The sequence below is a fragment of the Ahaetulla prasina genome, chromosome 2 (genome assembly GCF_028640845.1).
Source record: "Ahaetulla prasina isolate Xishuangbanna chromosome 2, ASM2864084v1, whole genome shotgun sequence".
Classification (NCBI taxonomy): Eukaryota; Metazoa; Chordata; class Lepidosauria; order Squamata; family Colubridae; genus Ahaetulla; species Ahaetulla prasina.
In genome coordinates, this window is record NC_080540.1 from 96,095,047 (window position 1) to 96,118,353 (window position 23,307).

Genomic DNA, 23,307 nt, shown 5'->3' on the forward strand with positions numbered 1-23,307 from the left:
GGATCAGGGCAGAAGTTGGGCAAGATTAGTTCTTGCATTCTATGAAAGGGAGTGTTTATCTTGGGCAAAAAGAAAGGAGCTAGTCAAAGAACCACTCGATCATCATGAAAGATGCAGAGATCGCTCCTCAAAGAGAGTGCTGCAATCTCAGATATCTGCCTAGCGGAAGTAATCGCCATCAGGAAGGCGACCTTGCAGGACAAAAGGCAGAGTCTGGTGACCAGGGATGAAATCTAAAAATTTTCCCTACCGGTTCTGTGGGCGTGGCTTAATTGGTGGGCGTGGCTGGCTGGGCGTGGCCAATAATAAATAATAAAAATAATAAACAAAGTATAAAAAACAATAAGAGGTACCAAAAACCAACTTTCACACTTTACACACACACAACACAACTGACTCACACACAATGTAAAAGCAGCTGCACTTCACACAGCCACAAAGCTCAAAAACCAACTTTCACTTTACACATACACAACTAACACACACACACACACAAAATATGCCACATACAGCTTTCTGAGATTTTGTGTGTTTGTGTAGTTAGAGTGAAACATTACAGAAACACACCAAATCTCAGAAAGCTGCACAAATATTTTATTATTTTATTTTATTTTATTTTATTGTGGACTTCAAATCCCAGAGTTCCTCAGCCTGCAAAGCCAGCCAGTTGATCACCAAGGAAATAGATTAGCTGAGCGATTGATTCTGTCTGGCTGAAACTGCTTTCGAGCTGTGGCCATGCGTTCATTAGTAATCAGGAAAGTGCCTTAGAATCTCTACTCTTACTTGTAGAAAATATGTTTTCCACAAGTAAGAGTACAAGTAAGGTTCTGCTGATGAGGAACTCAGGTGAGATCGCCAGAGGAGACTTTAAATTTTTTTTTTAAAGTTTAAAGTGTCTGCCGATCTCAGCTGAGGGGCGTGATCCTCAAAGGCTTTTTTTTTTACTTTTAAAGGCATGTTTCAGCTGAAGCAAAACCGGCTTTTAAAAGTAAAAAAAAAAAACCTCTGCTGATGGTGTGGCTCAGTAGAGGTGGGGGGCGGGGCCAGGGATTTTTGCTACCGGTCCTCCAAACCAGCAGCCGCCATCGCTACCGGATCGCGTGATCCGGTCCAATCCGGGAGCATTTCACTCCTGCTGGTGACCCGCAAAGGTTCATATGGGGCTCCCATGAGGGACCGCAGTACAATATACAGGTCCCATACAGGTCCCCCACCTATACCATGGGGGACGTAAGTTAATTGCTCTCCTAAGAAACCTAAGAAACCTCCATATGGTGGTATGTTGAGACAGGGAATCAAGAGACCCACAAGTCAGTACAGATGAAAGGGCCGCTACTTGCCTCCACAAGGTGTTTGGCAAAAGCCCATCATCCAATCCATCCTTGAGAAATTCCAGGATTTGGGCGATGGAGACCTCTAGGTAGGAAAATACCTGCTTGCCCACACCAAGCACAAAAGGCCCCCCAAGGGGCAGAAAAAATACGCTCCATAGAAAGCTTCCGAGAAGCCTGAATGGTCCAGATGACCCTGGAGGAGTTGTCCTCGCTCAAGTGCCAGGTGGTCAATTGGAGGCACTGAGGGTCCGGGTAGACCAACGCCCCCTGGTTGAGCAATGCCACGTCCTGAGGGATCCTCCAGGGTGGGCCACCAACAGGGTCTTGAATTTGGTGAATCAAGGCCTCCTGGGCTAATAAGGAGCCAGGAGCAGGACCTCCACCCTCTCTTCCAGTAGCCCTGGTGGCAATGGGCTGCAGAGAGCGTCTAATCCCTCCACCCTTGGGGCAGGAAACCTGGTATAAAATTGTGGGAGCTGTGAATTCTCTGGGGGTAGCAAACAAGTACACCTCCGGAACGCTAAATTGGTTCGTCAGGCCCCAGAAGATGGACGGGTGCAGGCACCACTCTGCGTGGTCAATGACTGTCTGGCTGAGCCAGTTCGCCTGCATGTTGGACACCCCAGAGATGTACTCCGCCTCTAAGGAGCGTAGTTGACGCTCCGCCCATAGGCCCAATCTCCTGGATTCCAACATCAGTGCCATGGATCTGGTGCCCCTCCTGGAGGTTGATGTGCACTTTCGCAGCCACATTGTTGGTCAACACCAACATGTTTGTCTGTGACCGATTGCTGAAATTGAATGAGGGCCAGGAAGACTGCCCACAGCTCCAACCAGTTGATGTTGTGTTGGAGATCCCAGGCGACAATCTGCCGTGGGCCACCCGACTGGAGATGTGCCCCCCAAACAAAGAGGCTGGGTCCATTTTCAGAACCAGTCGTTGGGCCTTGTGGAAAAGCTGCCCCATGGAGATGGCCGGAGATTTCCACCAGTCGAGGGATTTGATGACGTTGACTGGAACCAGGACCTTGGCTGGGGAAATACCTCTGCCCGCCCTCTGGAAAGGCAAAAGAAACCATTGAAGATCTCTAGTGTGCAGTCAGGCCCACGGGGTGATATGAATGGCAGAGATCATTTTGCCCAGTAGCTAGGACAGCAGTTTCAAGGGTACTCTGCGTTCCAATTGAATCCAACCCACCAAGTGTCTAAGGTGTCCTGTCTCTCCTGAGACAAATACAGTTTGTCCTCAACAGGGTCTATAACTGCCCCAAGTTGGAGCGGGCTGGTTGAAGAGGTCAAGTGGCTTTTCTCCATATTAACAGAGAAGCCGGGATGTTTTAGAGACTGAATCGTTACTTGGAGATCCTCAATAGATTTATTTATTATTATTTATTCATAATAATTAGATTGCTGACTAGAAGAGGACTGAATTAGTATATCGTCCAAATAACATTGGACATGGACAGGTATGGCCCTGAGATGGGCTGCCAAGGCAGCTAATACCTTAGTAAATGTATGAGGGGCTGAGGAAAGCCCAAAGGGTAATGCTCTATGCTGAAAATGAGCACCCGCATAACAAAATCAGAAATTGCTGATGTGGATAACAGATCGGAATGTGCAGATACGCCTCAGCTAGATCAATAGAAGTGAGGAAGTCGCCCTTCCTGACGTCAGCGAGAATAGATTGAAGAGACTGGATTATGAACTGTTTGTACACAATATATTGGTTCAGCTTTTTAAGGTCGAGAATTGGTTGCCACCCACCCGAGGACTTGGGAATATGATAAACAAGAAAGAGTAGAAGTCTTGCCCTGTCTGATCGTCCGATACCCTCTGAATGGCTTTGATATCTAATAGATGTTGAACAGCCGCAACTGTACAGAGTCCGACAGCTTACAGGAAGTCTGGGGTGTCTCCCCATCCGGGGAAGACCCCAGACGTACTGTCGTGTCCCACTCCTCCGCTGACGGCCGGGTCAGGGAAATCTGAATCAGGCGTGCCTCCGCAGCTCTGCCAAAGTCCTCGCAAAGTCCTCAGGGCAGGCAAGAGACCAGAAAGTGACTTCAGCAAGATATGTTTAGACTTTGCCTGACTCAGAGAATGCCAGAAAGCAGGTCCTTTATATAGGCCATGGGGTGTGGCTCCATGACTCAGCACTTATCCAGGCCTGCCCCTCCCTTCCTTCTGTTGCCTCCATCTATCAAGTCTTCTGACGCGAGGGTCACTCCAGTCTGCAGCTGTTGGCAATTGACCTCCCTCAGGCTGACATGCTGTGGAGGAGGAGGAGAGGTCTAGTTGCTCCGTTTGCCTGGGCATGGAGCCAGAGCTGGGGGCTGGAGATACTTCCTCTTCAGCCTGTCTGGGCATGGAGCCAGGGCTGGGGCCGGGAGGCATACTAGGACATTCCTCCGTGTTCGGAAGCAGATAAGAAGGCACCGGCTGTGGTAAGATCGGACGAAACACAACACGTACCACATTGGTGGCCTTGAACAACAATGAATTGAAAATGGCAGGTGAGAAGAGACCGGTAAAGGTAGGTTGCTCAGTGGCAAACCTTCTTCATCTGAAAGTTCCGGTTCCTTGTGCTCAACTTCCTCGAAGAGTGATGGTTGGCTCTCGTGGGAAGGAGCCAGGGACCCCGGGTCTCGAAAGGATTGGAAGTCCTCCTGACAAGGGTCCATACACGAGCCCAATGCGATTGACGCATCAGAGAATGCTCAACTGGGCTGTTGGAAACTGGCAGAAAGAGTCTTCTGTATGGCTCTTGAAATTATGTCTTGTAAATTATCCAGTAAGGAAAACCCCCAATCCCCTGCAGGGCCTAAACCGATGTCTGGATGGACAGTGGTGTGAGGAACCTGTTTGGGATCCTGGACAGGTTTGCCAGAGGCAGGCTGTTCCAGTAATGTAAGTGAAAGACCCCACAAGTCGGATGGTGAAACAGTGAGGGGGCAATCTCGGATAGAAATCTGGTCAGGGGGTGCCCCAGGTGACCATTGGCCCAGAACTAGGGCAGCCGGTGTACAGGGATCTGCCCCGGTAGTCACTTGAGAGTCTCTTTGTTTACTGGCCTTACTGCAGATCTTCTGCAGGGCCTGGTCCCTGTGTCTGTCATCCTGCAGGGATGACTTGCTTGGTGGCCAGTTTTATGATGAGGCCGGGAGCTGTGATATTCCCTGAATGTAGCCCCCGAGTCAATAGCCCTGGATTGCCCTGGGGCAAGTTCCATAGGTGCCATGGTAGCCATTATGGCTTCTTCAGCCTTTCTGCCTCTCTTGGATTTACACAGGACCTTCGGCATCATCTTGTGCTGACTGACCAGTACCCAAGAGAACAATTTCTCCGCACCGAAGCCGATCACAACCAAGATTGCTGTTGGCCACTAACTGAGGCAAAAGCCTCAAACAGTGATGGCCCCCACTGAGCCGCGGCTGTGCTGCTAATCTGGAATGAAGGTTGTTGGCCCGATGCCCTCCTGAGAACCTGCCACTCCCTGTGATTCACTGCTCTGCTTGCCAAAGGGTATTCATGCCGGGAGAAATATAAACTGCCTCGCATAGCGCAGCAGATAAATTGTGCACGAAGCCTCAAACTGCAGTCTGGCCGGCAGCGGAGCACAAAGCTCCCGATGATGTCAGTCCAGCCGGCAATGGAGCGGAAAGCTCCTAGTAAGAGCAGTTCGGCCAATAATAGAGCAATAGACTCCTGAGATTGGTGAGCAGATGACCGTGGAGCGTGAAGCTCCTGAAAGGACAGCTCATGTGGTAATGGAGCACAAAGCTCCTAAAAGTAGTACTCAGGCTACAATAGAGCACGAAGCTCCTGAAATTACTCGCTCAGCGGTAATGGAGTACGAAACTCCTGATAAGTATGGCCCGGCTGCCAGTGGAGCACGAGGCTCAGGAAAATGGCGGCTCAAACGTTATATCTATGAAGCATGGAGTTCCTGCTAATGCTGCCGCTGAGGCAAAGGAAAGCACAGGAGGTTGTCTGAAATGCAGGCAGACGAAATAAGAACCCGAAGCACACTGAAATTTAAATGTTGGGTGCAGCCGAGATTAAACCAAATGACCACCCAAAAAGCCTGTCTGGGAGCACGAAGCTCCGCCAAGTCACTGTTAGTATCAAAGAATCACACGAGTCTTGTAAGCTATCCCAGCTCCCATGGAGCGCAGAGCTCCACTGCCACTCCGGAATGCTCGCAGATCATCGGAGACGCTAGGGCTAACGTAGCCACGTGCAAACCCTCAAGAAGCTGGGAAAACCGACAATGGCTGAGCCGAAGCCCTGCCATTGGGGAAAAAACAACAGTGACTCAACCAGAATTGGGTGTCGGCTGGTCACTACTCATGAAAGATGAAAATGTGAAGTAGAATAATTCTCGATGATAAGGAGAAGTAGCCAGGAATGTGAAGAGAAGCTATCTGATATGTCCATCCAGTTTGAAGGACTAAGTCAAAAGCTGGAAGGCCCTAGCAACAGGGGTGGGACTTAACAACTCTGACAGACTCAGTCCTTCAACTGAACAGACGAGTACAATCCATTCCTGCCTGCTGTCTCTACCACTATGGAGAAAAAGTTACAAAACCGTTCCTCCAATCTCCATAACCTCACAGAAAATCCAAAAGGAGACAATGGCTGATGATTCTGAATGCTGCTGATATCTCTAACCAGATGAAGAGTGCAAATTCCTACATCAATCCAATGGATGCTTAGAATCACAATCTTTTTTTTAAAAGTAGGTTATCATTTTAGGGGACAAATTGGAGAAGCAGCAAAGTTATTAGTCATCAAATAATTTTCGCTGAAATGCTTTGGCTATTAATTTATTTATTAATCACATTTAACATCTCTACTTGCTTCTTTTCCTGTCTCTGGTGACTTATTTTGTGATAAAGAAGTAAAAAGCACATGCTGGGTTGTCCTGAAAAAGAAATAAAACAATTTTCCATTTGTTTTTCCTATTTATCTGTTGTTGTTGTTTTAAACTTAGCCAGGAAAGAAATAGGCAACCCCAATGGCATTTTAGAAATCTTTGAATCACTAACTACCCTCTAGCAATCCATTTGGTTCTTATTTTCTCAGCTGAAATTAGATGGACAGTTCAGTGCTGCTTGGCCTTTATGTTAATAATACAGTACTTTCTAAAAAAAATAAAGCTAATGTTTTCTTAGATAGGTAAAATATCATTAAAATATTTTGCTGGGGAGAAAAAGGCTGCTGAGAGATTCGTTGCTTCCACAGGGAGTTCTCCTAAGGGCAGAATTCAAAAGATATTGTATAACTAGTCCATATTTCCCTTATTAATAGTTCTTTTGGCAAGAAAGCAGCAGTACTGGTAGAAAAATATGTTCGGACCCTTCCCACCCACAAATTCTATAATTAGGCTAGACATGTCCAGAACAAGCTTTGTCCTAGACTTTCTTTAGTTATGTCATCAAGTGTTTCCTCTACATTTTGGGAATCAAAAGCTAGAGCTCCTGGCTAAATTTGGATTCTGCCTCTAGTCTACAATTTACAGATAAAATTTCTTTCCATCTGCAGCATGAAGTAACACAAACCAAGCCCACATTTATAACCATGGTGAATATAGTTCTATTTCAAAATTCAAGCAAAAGGACTCATGAGCCTATAAAAGCCTTGGAATTGATACAACTTTCTTTAAAAATGCCCCACTGGGAAAAATATTTATTAAAATTATATTTTTAATAAAAGCAAAGACGACTTCTAATCTTGATTATGTTAATTCCAACAGCAACCAACCAAATTAAGAATTCCTGGGCCTATCCCGTCTATTAACCAACAACATATTTATCCTTATGATAAGTGGCAAAAGGGGAAGACAGACTAAAGCAGCGGTCACCAACTGATGTTCCGTGGACCACTGGTGGTCCGTGAGAAAATGTTGGTGATCCGTAGAAAAATGATTTGCATTTTTTATATTGCACTAAATCAGGGGTCCTCAAACTATGGCCCCTGGGCTGGATACGTGCAATGAATGTTTGTGTTGCTGCAGAGAGTCTCCCCCTTCGGGGTCTTTTTGTGTGGGTCAGAGGGGGCAAGAAATTCCGACTTGGGATCTGCTTCAGCCTCCTGGTGTGAGCTTTGGGCGAAGGCTGGAGGGAAGTGCTGCTGGTGGCAAAGAGCTGGAGGGTCTTGTTCCAGTGGAACTGCATCATGGCCTGGAACTGGCTGACCATCTCAGCCCGCTGAGCCTCCACCTGGCCTTGCACTCCCACAGGTCTTCGCTCTGCTTGGAAAGCCTATGCTCATAGTCCTCAGTGAGGTGCTTCTATGAGTGTCCTTCTCGGTCAGATCCAGTTTGAACTGAGCCAGCTGTTTTGCCAACTCTTTCTCATGGCTTAGCTTCAACTACTGCTTCCTGTTGGGGCCCTAAGGAGCCCGGGTGGGGAGGTAAGGAGTGGCTGGCAGGGAAGGGGCAAGTAGAGGCTTGCGAGGTGCCCCTCGATATGAGTGAAATCGAGTTGACCACGCCCACCCAGTTACATGACCACCTAGCCAAGCCCACCCAGTCGGTCATTAGGCAGATCATATTAGTAGTCCATGGGATTTAAAATTATGAATTTTAGTGGTTCCTGAAGTGGTTCCTGAAGTCCAAAAAGTTGGTGACCCCTGAGCTAAAGGGCACCAGTGCTTTCTTCATGGTCACTAAACTGCACATTCATGAAAGTTGTTCTCAGGAGAACCAGAGTCATCCTGCAGAGCAAAGAGAGCAAAGGAAATAATTTGTTCCGACTGCAAATAAAAATCTTTACGGTACTTTTTTCCTCAAATGACTCAGTGGAAGTCATTCCTTTATAGGCTGGTGTAAAATATTTCCTCATACTTAAAAAAGAAATACAAACATGCTTTCTACTCCACTAGGGATCTTTGCAAATTTCTCTTGTGGTAAAAAAAAAAATTGTAACCAGAACTCCAGCCTATAGGCACCACCTACCCTTACTCTACATGTCAAAGAAACGTACAGAATTAGCCATGAAGAATTTATATCGCAAAGAAAGGTATAATCATAAGATAGTTCTAAAGAATAGCAAGATTGTTTCAAACTTTCCCTATTCATTAGAATATGGCATTACTTAGTAAACTGAACAGAGGCTGACTTTCTCAGTTTTGCCCTTCTCCACTACCTGTTTCCCTGAAAATAAGACATTCCCTGATAAGCCCAATCGGGCTTTTGAGCACATGTGCCAAAATCCCCCCACCAAAATGAGCCCTCTCCAAAATTAAGCCCTCCCCAAAAATATTTAAATGCATGCGCAGCTGGTCCCCGCCATTTCCTCGGGCTTAGGGAGACAGAGCTGGAAATCAACTAAGACAGCAAAAGGAGCCGTCCTGCTCCACCCGCCCCAAAATAATAAGACCTCCCCGAAAATAAGACCAAGTGCTTATTTTAGGGTTCAAAATAAGACAGGGTCTTATTTTCAGGAAACACAGCAGTGACACTACTTACGACCGTTGTGCCTTTTCCTGACAAACTACTGATGGACCTTTGTTGCCACATGATCACACACAGAATACTATTGGTGAAAATTCATTAATGGTTTCTTTATCGATGCCAAATGAAAGAATTAGAATGTGACTGGTTAACACCTGTGCCTTGCATGAAGAAAGGACTAGATTCAATCCACTATCTCCCAACAAGACTAAGGAAGACATTTGTCCAAAATGTCTGGAGGGGCATGGTAATCAGTCTGTAGAAAAAATCTGAAGGTTTAGGGACTAATGACCCAGTGTATGTTTATATAATACATAATTTGAGCTCTCATTCCATCTTATATCTATTTTCAGCCCAGAAAAATATTTTTTCCGTTTAATTTTAATCATTATCATGTTCTAAAGGTTGGACTGCACTGTCTTAGTGTCTTGAATTTTAAAGTTTCCCAAATGTTTAAAATGGTGAGACCATTCCATGTAATATTCAAACTTCTACTTTATTTATAAGCCAAGTTGTGGTAAATCTATTTTTTAACAAATTGAGGAGATATTTGTCAAATTATCCTTAACAGAACACCAGTCACCTTTGGACTGGAGTATTTAAAAACAAGAGCCAGATAATACTTTCTCTGGTAATTAGGAGAGGGTCAACAGAGGTGTAGAGAAAGCAAAGGAAGCAATACCCAAGATACCCTGCAAAACTGATTGAGTTGTCAGTATAAATTACATTTCAGGTGCTGGGGAAGTCCTACACTAGCTGCATCTGTAGTTTAGAATTTAAATCTGAAGCATCAGAAGAACCACACAGAAAACTAGAGTGGCTTTGTCATAATAGAATCACAACTGTCTGTAGCTGTATAGCCTGAAGTGGGAATATACTCTGGTTGGGTGGGGGCGTGGAACGACATTGATAAATTCAGTGAAAAAATGAATAAGATTCCTTCCATAGTCAGTCATAGAAATGCACTTTGCTGCTCCTGTCCTCTGAAAGGCCATAACGTAAACCAGGCACCTTGTTTACACAATAGTTAATCCTTCAAAGAACGGGAAGAACAAGGCATATAAAACTCTTTCCAGCACTAGGAATCTTATATCTTGTTTCAATACACACGCACACACAGAGACTAATTCAACATTATATTAACAAAATTTGCATTTACTAAAGCTTGTGGATTATTTTTTTATTAATTTCATCTAACCTTTTCATTGTACACTATTTATTGACCTCTATTTTGAGAATCCAAGGAAACTCCAACACTTCAGAAGGCTGCAGTTTACGTAGTATGGATTATGAAAATGTGTACTGTATATTCAAATTTCCCAAAACCTGAGTGGAATTTGAAAATATAATATCACTGTAAAGTAAAAGATTATTACTGAATATGGATGAAGCATTTCTTACAAAATCCATATGGTTCAATAAACGTTTCATATGATGCTTGAATCTGATCCTGTATATTATTTCATCAGTTGGTCTTTATTAATATGGTGCTTGCTATGCTTAATCTTCTTTTCAGTCTCCTTCATCTCTTGGTTGCTTGCTTTTCACTCCATTTTTCTTTGGGGGAATTTTCAATTTTATGCCTGTTTATTTCAGCCTACAGCAGTTTCCAAACTGAACAGCAGGCCCTCTGCTGGAGAATAACAAAAAGAGGAGAAAGAGACCCAGTAAAACTATTTTTAAAATCTCTTACCATACCCAGACTTGGAAACTAACCTTCATGTTCAACAGGAGTTCTAAAAACATTGCAGTAATTAAGTAAGTTGGAAATTAGAATTATTAAATCTTCTCAAGCAGTGAAAGAGCAGGGCCAATAGAACAAATTGATTGTTTAAATTCTTCTCCACTGAGAAGACAAGAGCCTGTAAACAAAACTTTCCTGCCTCCAGAGATGAATCATTGGGGTAGTCTTTGGCTCTGTCTTCAACTTTTTAATCCAACTTTCGTCAGAAGTGTTGATGAATAATAACAAAATAATAATGAAAGAATGAAATACTGTTTTTTCCCTCAGAATCATTGAGCATTTTGCGATCAGTATTCTCTCTGAATATCTTCATTCAACAATACTGCCTAAAACAACTGTCTAGAAATTAGATTAACTGGCAGAATGGAGGTCAATTCTTTTAAGTTCTCCCTAGATAGCACAGAACCAACAGGTTGGACATAAAGCACCCAGGACAATCCTGAATTTGGTAGCCCCAAACATTTTCAGTTTGAATCCTCCTCCCTGATAAAGGGATTTTATCAACAAGCACAAAGCCTAAATGTTTTCAGATACACTCTTCCCTTGGTTATTTCTTTTAGCCCTGATCACAGGAAGAATCTTGGTTTTTTCTCCATTGGATTGCTGAATAGAAAAACTGGGCAAACAGAGTCACAAAATTAAGAAACCTGTTGCTAAATGAAGCAGGAAATTTTTTTCTTGATATCCTTATTTTTACCAGTTGCCTCAGTGGGATTTCCAATACCTTAGAATAGAGAAAACTCTCAGAGTTTTCTGAGAAAGCCTCAGTTTTATCTCTTCCCCACTCCTCCCACATTTCTCTGCTTCAGACATTCTTCATCCAGTTATTCTTGTATAGATTTTACTCACTAACACAGGGGAAGTAGGTAACTGATCAGAGGATTTCACAGGTCCCCTTTCTCTTCCCTACAAGCTCGGAGCAGGATGGGTGAGTGGCCTACACTGAGGAGAAAGGAACACCAAATTAATGTAACAAATTTCTTATGAAAATTGCTTAGAATGTCAGAATTCAGTGTAGAACAGTCATTTTTGAACTCAACTACTTCACTAATGTTGCTGAAATGCAAATTAGTAGGCAGATAGAGAGACTGGTTTTTAATGCAAAAAATTCTCATTAATATGCCAGCTTTTAAGATCAGTTACGGAATCCCAAAGGAGTTTGTAAGGCTTGGAAAATCAGCCTAAAAAAGAAGCACAAAGTGAGTTCCATCACAGGAGACATTTACACAGGCCCGAATTCCTGCTCCACTTGTCATTCAGCTTGAAGCCACAAGATGTGGGCTATTTAGTTCTACTGGAGCAGAATCTAATTCTGCCGAGTGGGCAGATTAAAAGGTATTAGCCTGGTGGAGGTTCCAAGCTTAGTCCTGCCACCTCCTCTCACAATAGCTGGTGGTCATAAATGGCTTCTTCTTTTGCCTTGGGCCCAGGATAGCAGCTGCCAGCCAGGGAAAGCAGTATTGAATTTGCTGACTTTTTGATCCACAAATATACTTCAGGCTCAGAATTAGAAGTGATGAACAATCTAGGGAAGGAGCCAGAATGCCAGCAATGTCTTGCTTTCATTAGAAGCACCTTAATCAGATTGACTACCCCCATCCCCGAAATAGGAGGAAAAATGTCTGCTGGAAAACTGAAGTATTGAAGTGTTTCACGAGAAGAACATACAATAATCACTTCTATATAGGAACCGGTGAGAAAAAACTATTTAGTCAAGAATGGGAGAATCTCCTCTAACTGGGGATTTGTCCCCACTTTTCTTGGGGGCTCTCATTAGGAGGAGAACTCCTTCATTTGCTGGACCCACTTCTCTTTTTTTAAACCAGGAATGATGGAAGATGCATTATAAGGACAATCACTGAGTCCCAGCAGCTTACATTTTAGAACAGATAATGTACCTGTTGATTCTGTAAGCAGTTTGCAAATCCTTTCAGAAGATGACTAACACCTGCTCTGGGTTCATACTGCACATAATTTTAAAATAATTAGCTGGGTTTAAATGTCAACCATTAAGGCAGACTAGCCCCAAACCTACTCCTTCAGGCAGAGCAGAAAATTAGTGTTCCCTGTCTATTTAAGGGGAGCAGGAATCAGGGAAATTATTATGAAAATGATAACATTTTCATTTAACAAGCTGCTGTTAGATATGACAGCCTATTATTAACATTCATGCCTTGCAAACAGCTACGGTATTACCTGTAGCAACAATTCTTTCTACCTAGTAAAATGGCCCTATTTTGTTGGAGTATGGATTACCTATCTTTTGTTTTAATAGGGTTTTAGGCCCTGATCAAGGACCTTCTGAATGAGCTATTTCTACATTTAGATCCCTTAATAACTTATCTATAGCTTCTGCCTGATTTAAAACATCAGGTATTTTGAATAAATATGCCCAAATTAGTTTGCACTTGACAGAAATAAGTTAGTTCCTCTTCTGCAAGTGGAGTACTGCTTAAATGGACATCATAGTGTACATTCAAAAGGAACCAGAGTCTTAAAGAATAGACAACTTCTAGTTGTTAAGTCAGGAATTACTTTAAATCTACTTTTTTCTCATTTTATTCTAGGCTGTTGGTTATTGCTGCAGGTTTCCTTCTCACAGAAAGATCACTTCTTTCAAGAAAAAGGACTTACACGTTTGTCCATCAGGCCTAACTTTTCAAGAAGAGAAGCTCATTCCTTTCAGGATCAATATCTACCAATCATAATACTTCACAGTAACTTAACATTAATATCTAATGATTTATAATATTTCTATGGGGATTGTGTCCATGATAAGCTATACATAAAAGGACAGGTATCAAATTTGCTATTATCGTTATTTTTCTTAACACTCAAAGGAAATCTCTTTCATCTCTTCATTTTTAAAAGTGAATATTGGCTATATAAGCAGCTAACATATTTTACCAGACAGAAGAGGCACGTCTCTAAAAACCAAATGTAACCAATTCGCTTTCATTTAATAGATTAACGTATTTAACCTTTGTGCATATGCATACATGTGCACTATAAAAAGTTCATTTAGAATCCTGAAAATGGATGTTTTTATTTTTAAGGAAGTTTTACTGATTGTTAATAGGGAAAAAGCCCCCTCTTTCTCAAAACAGGGCTCAAGCAAAGATTTCAATTTGTTTTTCAATTCATATGTTTACAATTTTTATCTTCGGTATCACACTTAGACATTACACAGCTGAAGGTTAATAACTCAGACTAAGTATATATAATGCCATGTCAATCAGCTGTGTGTGGACATTTCATGGAAATGAAAGGCAAATTACAATCAGCTTGTATAACCAAACTATGCTGATGAACTGCACACCAGAATTCCAAATATGTGAGAAAAAGCTTTGGTGCTGGACAAGTTAATCTGTTGTGAAAGGCTTAAATTAATAAATATATGTACTGTATATATCTGAATATTAAGTCACTCATGTTTTATATCTATCAATAAAATAGATATGAATACATCAGACAGTAGCAACAAATTGAACACTACTTGAATAGCTGGAGAGGCTCCCATAGCACTGAAACTCTTCAACTTTAGCATCAAGTATTGTAATTTTGGATATAATAGTTCTGGTCTGTTAAAGCAGGGGTCTCTCTGGCTATGGCTCATTTGGAACTGGGCTGCACAAGCAGTGGGCAAGCGGATGCGTGCACGCAGCTCCACTTGCATGAAGCTTTATTTGCACAAGTAGTGGGTGCCCACAGTCATGCAAAAAGCTCCAATTGCCACTCACACAAATGGTATTGTATGCCTGTTACTCACACGAAACTATCATGTCCCCTCTCCTTGGTCTGCCAAGCCAGAAAGGTTAGGGACCACTGTGCTAAAGAACCCTATTCTAAGAGAAAAATATTATACCTCAGTGCCAGATTACCTTGCCGTGAACGTTTTATGCATCCCAATACCACTGATAACTAAGTGCTGCACCTTTCATTTTTTACACATTGCTTCCAATATCTCTAAGAACTCTAGATTTCAATTTGCATTTAAACCTGATTTTGTCAATAAAATATGAGGGGGGGATGGGGAAAGGACCAAGAGACAGTAAACCAGTGAGTTCAGCTCATTGTCACAGACATGTTTATTGTATTATCATCAACTGTATCATTCTTCTGGATTGAGTGGAAAACATTGAATTATAGTAATTTCAGTCACTTTCACGTGACTTTTTATATTGTATGGTCCATCTTGTTTCCTGTATTATTTACTTTTAATCTTTGATGAGAGGAAGTTCTGTATTTCTTCTTCCCTCCATTTAGCAAAAGGAATGATGGAGTCAATTTTTAAGATCTTGTAACAGCAATAGAATGTACAGAGTAAGGGCCTAAAAACTGAAGCTGAATCCTGGCCAGATTTCCAAAATTTGATTATATATGCAATGTAGAGTGCATACTACATAGCCTCTATATATTGATGAGCTAATATAATTCCAAGGAACTCCAGTCTGCATGGTCAGTACAGAGAACTTATAATAACTTTGTCACTTTGAATGTACACTAATCGGCATACATTAAAATGAAATTTCATTGCATACAGTTCTCAAAGTGTCACCACCTCCAATATACACTACAGAAACATGACTAAATAAATAAATATGCATATACCCACATAAAATATATGCATTGGATGTGGAGCTACTATGAAAATGTTTCCTAATTATTAGTTCAAATACAGGTGGAAGACTTCAAACTGGGTCAGAACTTCTAGATCTGGCAATAAGTAGTACATCTTGCCATGCCTTGAACTTCAGGATAGTTTCTGAACAAAACAAGTGACAGGGTTGACCTTTTCAGACACAAATGACATGATAGCTGGCTCACATGAGCCGCCTCCAAAGTTGTTTGCCATCTCAAAACTTTTCTCAAGTGCTCTCTGATGAATATAGACAGGCAGTAACTGGAGGGTCTTCCCTATTGTGGTGTCTTCCATTTGGATTGGTCTTCTCAGGCAGGTTCAGTGTGAGAATTGGCAAGCCTGATTTTCTAATTGCTGATTCTTCTAGTCTATCAGCTAGCTGGTTTTAATCTAGTAATTTTTACTACACTCCAAAGTTTTTGTAGTTTCATTTTATAGTCTTCTGTTGTATTGTGTTGTGCAATTATATTTATGTTTTTATCACTGTTGAATTTGTTTTATGATTTCCAAAGCTACCCTGAGATTTCAATGCCTGCAAGGAAGCATAGAAATCTTTACATAAATAAAGAATCATAGGATGAAAATGTCATTCTGAGAGATATTGTTTGACATCATTCAGCAATCTATAATCTCTTTTTAGAGCTTTCCATGTTAATCCCAGAAGTCATGCACCTTCCATCTAAAATCAAGAGTTTTTGCTAACTAAAGAACAGCTGTTAGAGGGATTTGCTTTCATTTACCCAACCATCCCAGGGGAAAGTACACAGAATTAACGTAAGAATGTACAATAAAGCATCTTCCAGAGGTTACAACCAGATCAGACTCAAATTATTCTACTTTCACACATTATGCGAAAATTTAGATATCAGGAAAAGCTCCAATGCTGGAAAAGGTAGAAGGAAAGAAGAGGATGACCAACAGCAAAGTGGATGGACTAAATTACAATGGTGATGAATCTATTATTGGAAGACCTGGTATATAGGGATGAATTATCATGGAGAAAGTCTATCTATGCTGTCACTAAGGCTCAACCATAACTTGATGGTACATAATCAAGCAAAGATAGTACAACTACTATATCTTGAATCTTCAGTATGTTAAATATGGGTCATAGGAATTAAGGCTGCAGTAAGATCTGGATGATAACATATTGCTCAGTTCAGCTTTAATGGATTCTGACATTATAAGATCTAGCAATAGCATGCTTTGTTTTTATTGAGGAATTAATGCATATTGATTGCTATGATTTTGATAGTGCTATAGCAATGCTTGATATTTTGGTTCTATGAAGAACTTCTAAGCTTCCCCAACCTGGCATTCTCCAGATGTGTTAGGATTGTAACTTTCAGAATTTCCAATCAGTATGCCTTTAGAGCAAGGGTGTCAAACTTACAGCGGCATCATGTGACATATCAGGACTTTTCCCCTCTTCGCTAAACCTGGTGTGGTGTGGTCAGCACATGATGCATCCAGCCTATGGGCCAGGAGTTTGGCAGCCCTGCTTTAGAGGGAATTTTCTCACTCTATCTAGAGGGCACCAAACTGGGGGATTCTGTTTTAATCTTTCTGAAATATAAAATAAGCTGTTTGGGTGATTTCAATAGCAAACATATTTTCTGTATCTAGCAGATACTTATATTTATGATTCTAATTTTTCTTTTGCATTTTTAACCTTTATTTTTCTTAATTCTCTGACTAATCAAAACCTTATTAATAAATAAAAACATAAATGATTATTAAGATACGGGGAGAGATAGAAGCATTACTGACTGTTTAAATTAGAATAGCAATGAATAAATATAACTATGACAAGCTTAGCTCACTATACAGAAGGTTAACCATGCCACTTTGGAAAGTGACTGGTAGCAAAAGAGGATCAGGTTACTTCAAGGTGTTACATTTATTACCAAGAATGCAAATTTCCGATTACTTAGTAAAGATTTTTAAAGATGGTGAACTCCACTATTAGCAATTAGAAAAGTATTTTCTGCTTCTATAAACAACTTTTAGCTGAAGAGAACACCTATTCTTAAAAGTTAGCTGAAGCACAGTATTGCTACTAGTAACTTCCTATTCTCTTCAATATTCATGCAGTTACTCTACAGATGTCTGACTATTTATGTTGGACAGGTGGACATATATCATAGTCAAATGGCTATGATAGACATGATGTGCAGTATCAATATAGGTCAAATGCTAACCCTCTTAGTCTTTCAGGATGCTCCCTACCACCCTACTGTAATTTATTTTTCTTGGCACATAAGCTGTCTTAAACTAAGTACTGAGTTGCACCCATCCATCATTTTTGTTAAAAAAATTCTATCTAAAAAGCTTGGGAGATGATGATAAAGAGCAGGGTTTTTTTTAAATAAAAAAAAAATCTCAAAGAAAATTGATATACAGTATTCTAAGATAATGATAAAACATTCCAATTTCTTTTTCTTTTTTTACATTATTCTATATTAACACTAGAAACTTAAGTGACAAATATGGGTTGCTATTAAAGGAATACCTGTAAAATGTTCCTATTTCATTCATTTTAACGTCATACCAAAAAAATTAAACAGAAATTAAAGTCAATTTTTAGTTCCAAGGGACATTGCCACATTGACTAACAAGAATTTCAAGTTATCGTGGATTAAGATCATGGATTTGACCAAAGTCAAAAAAAGGCATGTTTTCTACATTTTTCATAGGAATATAGAGGAGACAGTTTCAACAGGTGCAACTTTTCCCATTATTGTATAAATAGTAAAATTCTTTTGTGTTCTCTATACCAAAGTATCGTAATAAGATTTTTAGTAACTACCTAAAGATACATTCTAATTATAATCTTATGGAACAAAATGAATGAATAAAGAAGAAAGTTTTTCTTCTTGCTTTAACTGATTTGATTATCAAAATTCAAGCTGAACTTGAATTTTCTTACAGAAGAGCAAAACTAACATCTTTTCCACTGTCAATTATGCTTTCACCTGAGTACCCAGCAAGTGTTTAAAAGTCAAGAATTCTTAGCACCAATGATAGACTGAGCAAATCAAATAGCAAATCAATGAAACTTTTAAGTTTGATCTTATGTTTGGTGAAGTTTGGTGTTATTTTTCAATAGGCATTAGGTTTAATAACTCCTAAAGAAGTAACTTTTTTTTGGCTAACCAAAGGCTATTGTGCATAAGATTAAGATCATCTATTAATAGAGTGCATTCAAAGTTTAACTTTTTAAAAAATCTTGTTAAGGACATATACAATCTCCACACACTCAAACTTCAAATACAATTTTCATTAACTAATTTCATTATATAGTCCTGCTGGTTTGAAAGATCATTAAATTAAGAATTGTCTGTTTCACTTAACATCTTGATAAATTAATTGAAGACGGACATTTGCTGTGTGCAATATTTTTAAATTTCAAGAGTAAAAGTAAAGAGATGAACTCAGACATAATAACAACAACAACAGAACTGTGGCAAAAGAAAACAAAGCTTGGTGCCTAGCTACACACTCACATCATTTGGAACACTACTTGAATGCCATCAGCATTGCCAAAAATCACAAGTTAATTGCAAGACAGTTTTACTTGGAATAGATTACATCCTGCAACAATACCTTTAACACTATATAATAACAACATCTGCCTATCCCAGATCCTTGAGAAGGACTTGTGACAGGTGGATAATAATTCCAAATGAAACCAAATCTCTGGCTGACTCTGTGATCAACCATGATAATAACACCATCAAATCACGTAAAGAAACAGTTTCTGGATATTATTGGGTTTTTTCCTAGTAAACAAGTTTAATTAATTAATTAATTAAGGAAGGAAGGAAGGAAGGAAAATAAAATACTGAAAACAATGCTTGAGAAAAGCAGGGATAATACAGTCTCAATTCCAAGGAATGAGGAACCAGTGATATGGCAGGGAAAAGATAAGATAACCAAAGAAAGCTAGCTGAGGGACAAATGGACATAGGCAAGAAATTATTTTAGAACCATTTCTGGATAACAAAACAATCCAGTAAGCAACATATTATACTCCTATTAAAGTATTCACAGTTCCTTGAAAAGAAGGAGAAATGTATGAGTGGTGAAAGGGGGGAGAGCATTAAGAATATGCAGTGCTGCCCAGTGAGTGCCAGTATGCTACTCTAAAGTCCACTGTGCTAGAATAGAAGGTATTATTGGAGCATCAAGGAGGGCTTAAGCTATCATCAGGGATTAGAAATGAGTCCCACTGGGGAAGACAGCACCAAGTGAGAATATGAGCATTTCTATGAGCTTTAAAAACAAAACTGAATGGTGACAAAAAGTAAGTTTCTGAATGGAAGGTTCAAGAATTCAGAAACAGGCAAAAAGTGCAGGTGAAATGAAGTTGACAACTAAGTGTTGTGGAAGGGGGACAGAACAGAAAATACTGGAAAGAAGTTGACAAGGTTACTAAATGATAAACTGGATAAGCAGGTGGGTTTTGCTAAGAAGAAAGGATAATACTCTTAAAAAGCGGTTCAACCTGGACTAATCTGATTGGGAATTATAAAAGGGAAAAGGTATATCGGGAAAGATGCGATGAGAGCATGGGACAATTGGGAGCCACTTCTAGCTTCCAAGTCAGATTCTAACCCTTTACTGTTTTTCCTTTCTGGAATTCTGGAAGTTGACACAAAGTGGAAAGTCCCAGCCAGCAACCCCAGTTCTCCTGAAGAATCTGTCCAGAAAGCTGCCCATAGTTTGTAAGGGAGATCTAGGTCTCCCCTATGACAGATAAGGAGGTGTGAGTGAGGAGGAGAGAGAACAAGCTTCATCCCAAAATAGAACAGAACAGAGGAAAAGGCTCCAACGCATATATTTTACTTCTCTCTCATCATCTTCAGTCACCTCGAATCAGAAATGTGGGCGGGGGGGGGTGTTGCCCGGGACAAGACCCATGACTTGGGAGGCAAGTTGAAGCCTTATAAAAAAGGGGATCATGTCCTCTTTTTGGTAGCAGGGAGCCTAAAGAAAAAGGCTGTGCCGTCCCCCGCCTCCAAAAAAACCGACAGGGAGGGAAGAGGGATGGCGGCATGAGAAAACAGCAGAGCAACAACGGCGAGACGCTTTCGGAAGGAATGCCTACCGCAGGCAAAGTGCAAGCCTGTGAGGGAATGCAGGGAAGGGGGCAGGCAAACCGGGTGGAAGAAAACGCCTCCGAGAAGGGAGGAAGGAGCAGCCCGCGTATCAGCGGGCGGGCATAGAGGGGCGGGAGCGATTCGGTAGCAGAGATGCAAAAGATGAGACGGCCCCGAGCAGCCCGTTGGGAACAGGGAGAGTTTGAGAAGGTAAACAACAGCCACGCCCCCTACAGTCCTCAGCTCCACCGCGCAGCTCAATCGCAGCCGCTGCCTGTACATTTCCATTCCCGAATCTCTCTGGATCCCCCAGCGGCGTGACTCTCGTCCTCGCTCCCTCCCTCCCTCCCTCCCCTCCCCTCCCCTCCCCTCCCTCCACCACCACGCAGCCCAGCCATCCTTCGCTAGGTTACGGCGTGGCTGCAAAAGCCATCAGCGCCCCAGAGAAGCTGATACCATTCAAAGCCCCGTGGGGCTTTCCCACCCTGGCCGAAGACTGCGCTGCTTTTTCTGCTTGCCTCCTGGGCGCATTGTTTATGTCTGTTGCAGGAGCTTGGCAGGAACCCCACAACCTCAGCACGTGAGAGGAGCCGATCATGTGGGTGCACCAGCTTCAAGACAGGCAAATGCTCCAAAACGTGCTGCGTCTCAACAAAAATGAAACTCCCGTCTCCTAATTGCCGCGCGATCCCCTTTTGCACCACTTGACACACACACACACGCCCCCACGTAATTCCCCACATGCAACGCATTGTTTTTTTTCTTTTTTACCCTCCAACCCCCCTGTCCTGGGTTCATATTCTGGAACCCTATTTTTCTTCTCCGTGCCCTCTCTTCCCCCGCCCTCCCCCCACTTGGTCTTAAACTGTGGCGAGTCCCTTTTCCCCCTCACCCCCTTAAGACCTTCTGGGGTTACCTCTGCCGCAGTCATTAATCCGAGGAACCGTTTCCCGAGGCTTCCGTTCCTTTAAAAAGTTGTTGTTTACATTCCTGCCGCCTCCCTTTTAAAACATGACTGACCAACATGCGCAATCAATCTCTAAAAAACGCTGCACATCCCCCCCCCTTTCCTTTGCAGGCAGTACAGTCAGGGAGCAGTAAAACAAATGCAAGGAGGGAAGGGAGAGAATAGAGAGGAGCTGCAAAAACCGGGGGTGGGGTGGGGGGAAATGGAGCAATCCTCCACCCATTTTACCTTGGCTGGGAGAGAGCGTCCTCCCAAGAGTTGAGAATCTCCGTCGGGCTACCAGAGGGGTAAGCGAGAGATGCTCCAGAAATGGCAACGCTTACGGAATCTCCCTTTGCAAGGATCAATCCGGTACCATTGCGGAGGGGGAGAACGACTCCCCCTCGTAGGATCCGAAGATGATACCCTCCCCTTTCAGGAGTAGATACAAAGTAACTCCATCGATGCATTTAAAAAAAAAATCCAAAGAATTGCTTCCAGCTGAGATGGCCGCTCTGTGCAAAATCCAGCAAGCCCTGCGTGCGTGTTTCTGTTTTTAAAAAAAAAAAAAAAATTCTAGACTTCTTTCCGGATCTTTGTGCAATTGCCCGAACGTCTGCGCCTAGGCTTTATTATTTATTATTATTTAATCCCCTCGCTGGAGAAGAACGGACTTCTCCGAAGGAGTGTATAAATTAAGACTGATGCTGGCGAGTTCACCCCTCGCCCCCCTTCTCTCAATTTCTTCTTTTCTTGCTGGTTGTTTCTCCCTCCTGACGAGCAGCAGGTCCAGGTGCAGCTGCAGACGTGGGTCCCATCCCTGATTGTGCTCGGCATGTGTTGCCTCCCACCCCGGCGCACTCTTCGCCCACCCCCTCCCTCCCCTCTCCTTCCCTTGTTTTCACCCCCCTCCGGTGCGCCGAGTCCCCATCTCTTGTCTTTCTGGTGCCCTGGGCAGCTGGAAAAGGCTCGGGTTGCACAGGCGGACTCGCTTTTCCCTCGCGCTCTCCCTCCCGAGCCTGCTCAGGTCACTTTCGCAACGATCTTCAGGCTCGCGCGCTCTCACAACAGTGGCGGCGGTGCACGCACAGATCACAAGAGCTGTAACACTTTCTTCGCTTCCTCCGCTTTTCATACGCAAACACACACACACCCCCAACCCGGTCTCCTCTCGCGCGCGCCCCCCCCCCGCCGCCGCCGCCGCCGCGAGCGCTTTCACCTCCTCGAAGCTATGCAAAGGCGTAGCAGCTAAGCCTGCTGCTGTTGCTGCAACCTTACGAAAAATAACCTTATACTTAACAAAATCTTTTGGCGCCATATTAATGACGTACTTCAAATTTGCCATTTCTTCCTGCGTCAAATAGACGTTTCTTACAAATAACAGATGAGGTGCAGAGCGGAGAGGGCGAGCGCAGGAGTGAAGGGGGCAAAAAAAAAAAAGAGAGAGAAAGACCCTGGGACCGATTTTTTTTTTTTAACAAGACCCAAAAACCTCGCGTGGGGGGCGGGGCGGGCGATCGCCTCCGAGTAGACATGCACGAGGAGCGGGCAGGGGGCAAAGTAACCGGGGCAAATGTAGATGGGAAGGAGATTGTTCTCCCGCGGATCCCAAAGTTATTCGGCGGCGGCGGTTCGTTGAGGGAAACGGTTCTCCGGGATCACCTTGGGCCGAGATTAAGCTGGCTTTAAAGCACTTGCTCCTTTATTTTTTTTAAGGAGAGGTGCCAAGCGGGTGAAAAGAACGGAGCAATGTCGCTTTTCCTCTCCACCCCCACCCCCCACACTTCGTCCCATGAAGCCGGGTTGCTACGTTCCCGGCAGTCTTTTCTCTTTTTCCCTGCGCCCGCGCTCTCTTCTCTTCAAGGCTTCTGAAAAGCGGCGAGGGAAACGAAGTTTGCGCCGTTTTGCACAGGAAGAAAAAGCCCCAGGGCCGCCCTCCTCTAGTTCTCGACTTGACCTTGTCATGCACAAACAATGCACTTCAAGCCGTGTGGCTGGGAGGGTGTTTGTCTGTTTCCCTGTAGCGGCAGCGGCAACTGAGAACTGCTCCGACATCCAGCTGGCCACACCCACCGCTGCT

At 42.6% G+C, this 23,307-nt stretch overlaps 1 protein-coding gene across 2 annotated transcripts in view; it reads right to left on the reverse strand.

Moving 5' to 3' along the window:
• JADE2 (jade family PHD finger 2) overlaps positions 1–22,088 on the reverse strand; it is a 231,913-nt gene extending 209,825 nt beyond the window's left edge. The window contains exon 1 of one of the 2 annotated variants that reach the window (XM_058173992.1): positions 21,477–22,088. Coding sequence is in view for 1 of the 2 variants with exons in the window: in XM_058173991.1 (XP_058029974.1) it covers positions 21,198–21,212 (15 nt within the window). In the remaining variant the exon portion in view is untranslated. Of the gene's footprint in view, positions 1–21,197; positions 21,323–21,476 lie in introns of those variants that run through there. The other variant, XM_058173991.1, reaches the window with a different exon arrangement.
• Between the last annotated feature and the right edge of the window lie 1,219 nt (positions 22,089–23,307).